At 52.8% G+C, this 2342-nt stretch overlaps 1 protein-coding gene across 2 annotated transcripts; it reads right to left on the bottom strand.

The window, feature by feature from the left end:
- Window positions 1–1097: 1097 nt before the first annotated feature.
- SOX14 (SRY-box 14) lies at window positions 1098–2296 on the bottom strand. 2 transcript variants are annotated; one of them, XM_014939705.1, is made up of 2 exons: window positions 1821–2296; window positions 1098–1667 (listed from the first exon to the last, which is right to left on the bottom strand). In XM_014939705.1, the coding sequence occupies exons 1-2, from the start codon at window positions 2090–2092 to the stop codon at window positions 1370–1372; spliced, it is 570 nt and encodes a 189-aa protein (XP_014795191.1). In that variant the 5' UTR covers window positions 2093–2296; the 3' UTR covers window positions 1098–1369. The 2 variants fall into 2 exon arrangements, with proteins under 2 accessions (XP_014795191.1, XP_014795190.1); XM_014939704.1 differs by having other exon boundaries at window positions 1098–2296.
- Between the last annotated feature and the right edge of the window lie 46 nt (window positions 2297–2342).

The following is a 2342-nucleotide window of genomic DNA, read 5'->3' as shown; positions in this document are numbered from 1 at the left end:
TCTAACCCCTCAAACGCTTTTTCCCCGACGGGCTCTAAATCCACACCCCCCCACACGGTGAAATCGGTTACCGGGGGGGGTGGGGGGGGTGGTCCGGGACGGGACGGGACGAGGGGGCTGCGGGCAGAGCCGGGGGGAGGCGGGGGGAGCATCTCCCGCAGCCCCCCCGCGGCCGCCGGTGCGGGACACCGCATTTACACCACGCAGTTGCCTCGGTTGATGACAGATTGTCTTTATTCAAAACGTCTTTGTCCAACAAATGAAAAGGTTTAACGAGGTAAAATCCTGCCGGATACATATTATTATTATTATCTTTTTTTCTTCTTCTTCTTCCCAAGACATCGTGAAAACATATTTAAATTACCATCGGTTTTTATTCGGTTTTTCGTTATTAGTAGTAGTATTAGTAGTATTAATAATTTTTTATTATTTTTTTTTTTACAATTCTACTGCCTGACTTCATACCTGACGCTCTGTCTAAAGTAAACTTAGATCTAGTCTCACTGGATCACACAAATTTAAGGACTATCTAATTTTTTTTTTTTTTTTTAAACTTTGAAGAGCCTTTTTTTTTCTGAACATGAAAAGCGATTTTACCTAGTAGTGCGTGGTGGCAAAATATATATATATATTTATATATATAACACAGCCGATCTCGTCTTTCAATGTGCAAAAGGAAAACAATAATAATAATAATAATAATAATAATAATAATAATAATAATAATAAAAAATCATAGTAGGACCGGGACTTCCCAAAGTCAAGTCCAAATGACATGAGACCCTGGAGAACTCATAGACGTTAAGAGAATAAATAAAAATCGAAACCGCCTCTACTGTTGTCTTCTCACTCTACATAAACCTGTTTCAAGCTTGGGATAAGTAAAATTAACATCTAGTTTTTCTTGTAGCTATCCTTCCCTTCTTTGCTCTTTTTTGTTTGTTTGTTTCTTTTTTTTTTTTTAAACACATTTACAACTCTTCCAAGTGCCGAGCTCCTATCTGACCCCGCCACTGCGGATGTGTCCCCCCTTCGTCCCCTCGTCCGTCCGTCCGTCCATCCATCCATCCCCCCCCTCAACCCCCGACCCCGAGGCCAGGTTTTTTTTTTAGGCGAGAGCATTTCCGTGTCCCCGAGGCAGCGTCCGCGTCTGTCCCGGCCCGGTGGTGGCCAGTAGCGTCCTGGTTTCGGGTGGTGGCCTTTTTGTGGGGTGGTGGGGTTGGTTTTTTTGTGGGTTTTTTGTTGTTTTTTGCTCCTGCAGGTTTTATATACATGCACACGAAGGAATCCCAGTTCCAGCTGCCACCTTGGGATGGGGGACACACACACACACACACACACGCCCGTGGGGGGTGTGGGTGGGTGGGTGTTACATGGCAGTCGCATGTGCTGAAGAATAAGGGTCTATCCCAGTCTTGGTCATGCCCGGGAATAATATGTAGGCAACGGGAGGTTGCAAACTGGAAGCCGACCAAGCGGTACAGTTACAGGGCACCACGTAGCCCGGGTTGGTGGGCGAGGGGTGGGTGTGGGTGTGTTGGCTGGGGCAGCTCAAGCTGCCGAAAGCCCCGTTCTGGTATCCCAAGGTGGAGGCGTAGGGCAGGGTGCTGGTGGCTAAGGTGTGAGGAACCTCAGTCATCTTCTGGATGGCGCTGGAGCTGAACTGGCTGGGGTCAAGTAAGGAGTAAGGTGCTGAGGTGGGGGGCAGGAAAGCCCTGGCTTTCTCCGGGGAGCTCAGCAGAGAGTCAGTGGCCCCCACGGGAAGCCCGGCGGCCTTTAAAGGATCGGTTTCCCCGAGGTAAGGCAAAGGGAAGACATACCTGTCCTTCTTCAGCAGGTTCTTGGGTTTGCGCCGGGGTCGGTACTTGTAGTCGGGGTGCTCCTTCATGTGCTGCGCCCGCAGCCGCTTGGCCTCGTCGATGTAAGGCCGCTTCTCCGCCTCGGAGAGCAGCTTCCACTCCGCGCCCAGCCGCTTGCTAATCTCCGAGTTGTGCATTTTGGGGTTCTCCTGGGCCATCTTGCGCCTCTGGCCGCGGGACCACACCATGAAGGCGTTCATGGGGCGTTTGATGTGGTCGCTGGGCTTGGACATGCTTCGGCCGGGGCTGGGAGAGGGGGGAGGGACGGGACGCTGCGGTGAGGGGCGCGCTGGACGGCGGCGAAGAGGAGGAGGAGGATGATGAGGAAGAAGCCGGAGAAGCGGGAGGAGATGGGCTCAGCTGATCATCACAGGTCCTCCGCCGACGCCGTCCCCGGCGGGAGCCCTGCCGGGGCGGAGCGCGGAGAAGCGCGGAGGGGCGCGGAAGCGGCGGCCCGCGGAGGCCCCGGCGGGCGGGCGAGCG

The sequence above is a fragment of the Calidris pugnax genome, unplaced genomic scaffold, assembly GCF_001431845.1.
Source record: "Calidris pugnax isolate Ruff unplaced genomic scaffold, ASM143184v1 scaffold37, whole genome shotgun sequence".
Taxonomy (NCBI): Eukaryota; Metazoa; Chordata; class Aves; order Charadriiformes; family Scolopacidae; genus Calidris; species Calidris pugnax.
The sequence above is the reverse complement of the archived record's forward strand: the minus strand, read 5'-3'. Positions and strand labels throughout refer to the sequence as shown.

What these genes read in the sequence shown, in the direction of transcription:
- SOX14 (XM_014939704.1), bottom strand. Translation starts at nt 2,092, where the DNA reads ATGTCCAAGCCCAGCGACCACATCAAACGCCCCATGAACGCCTTCATG.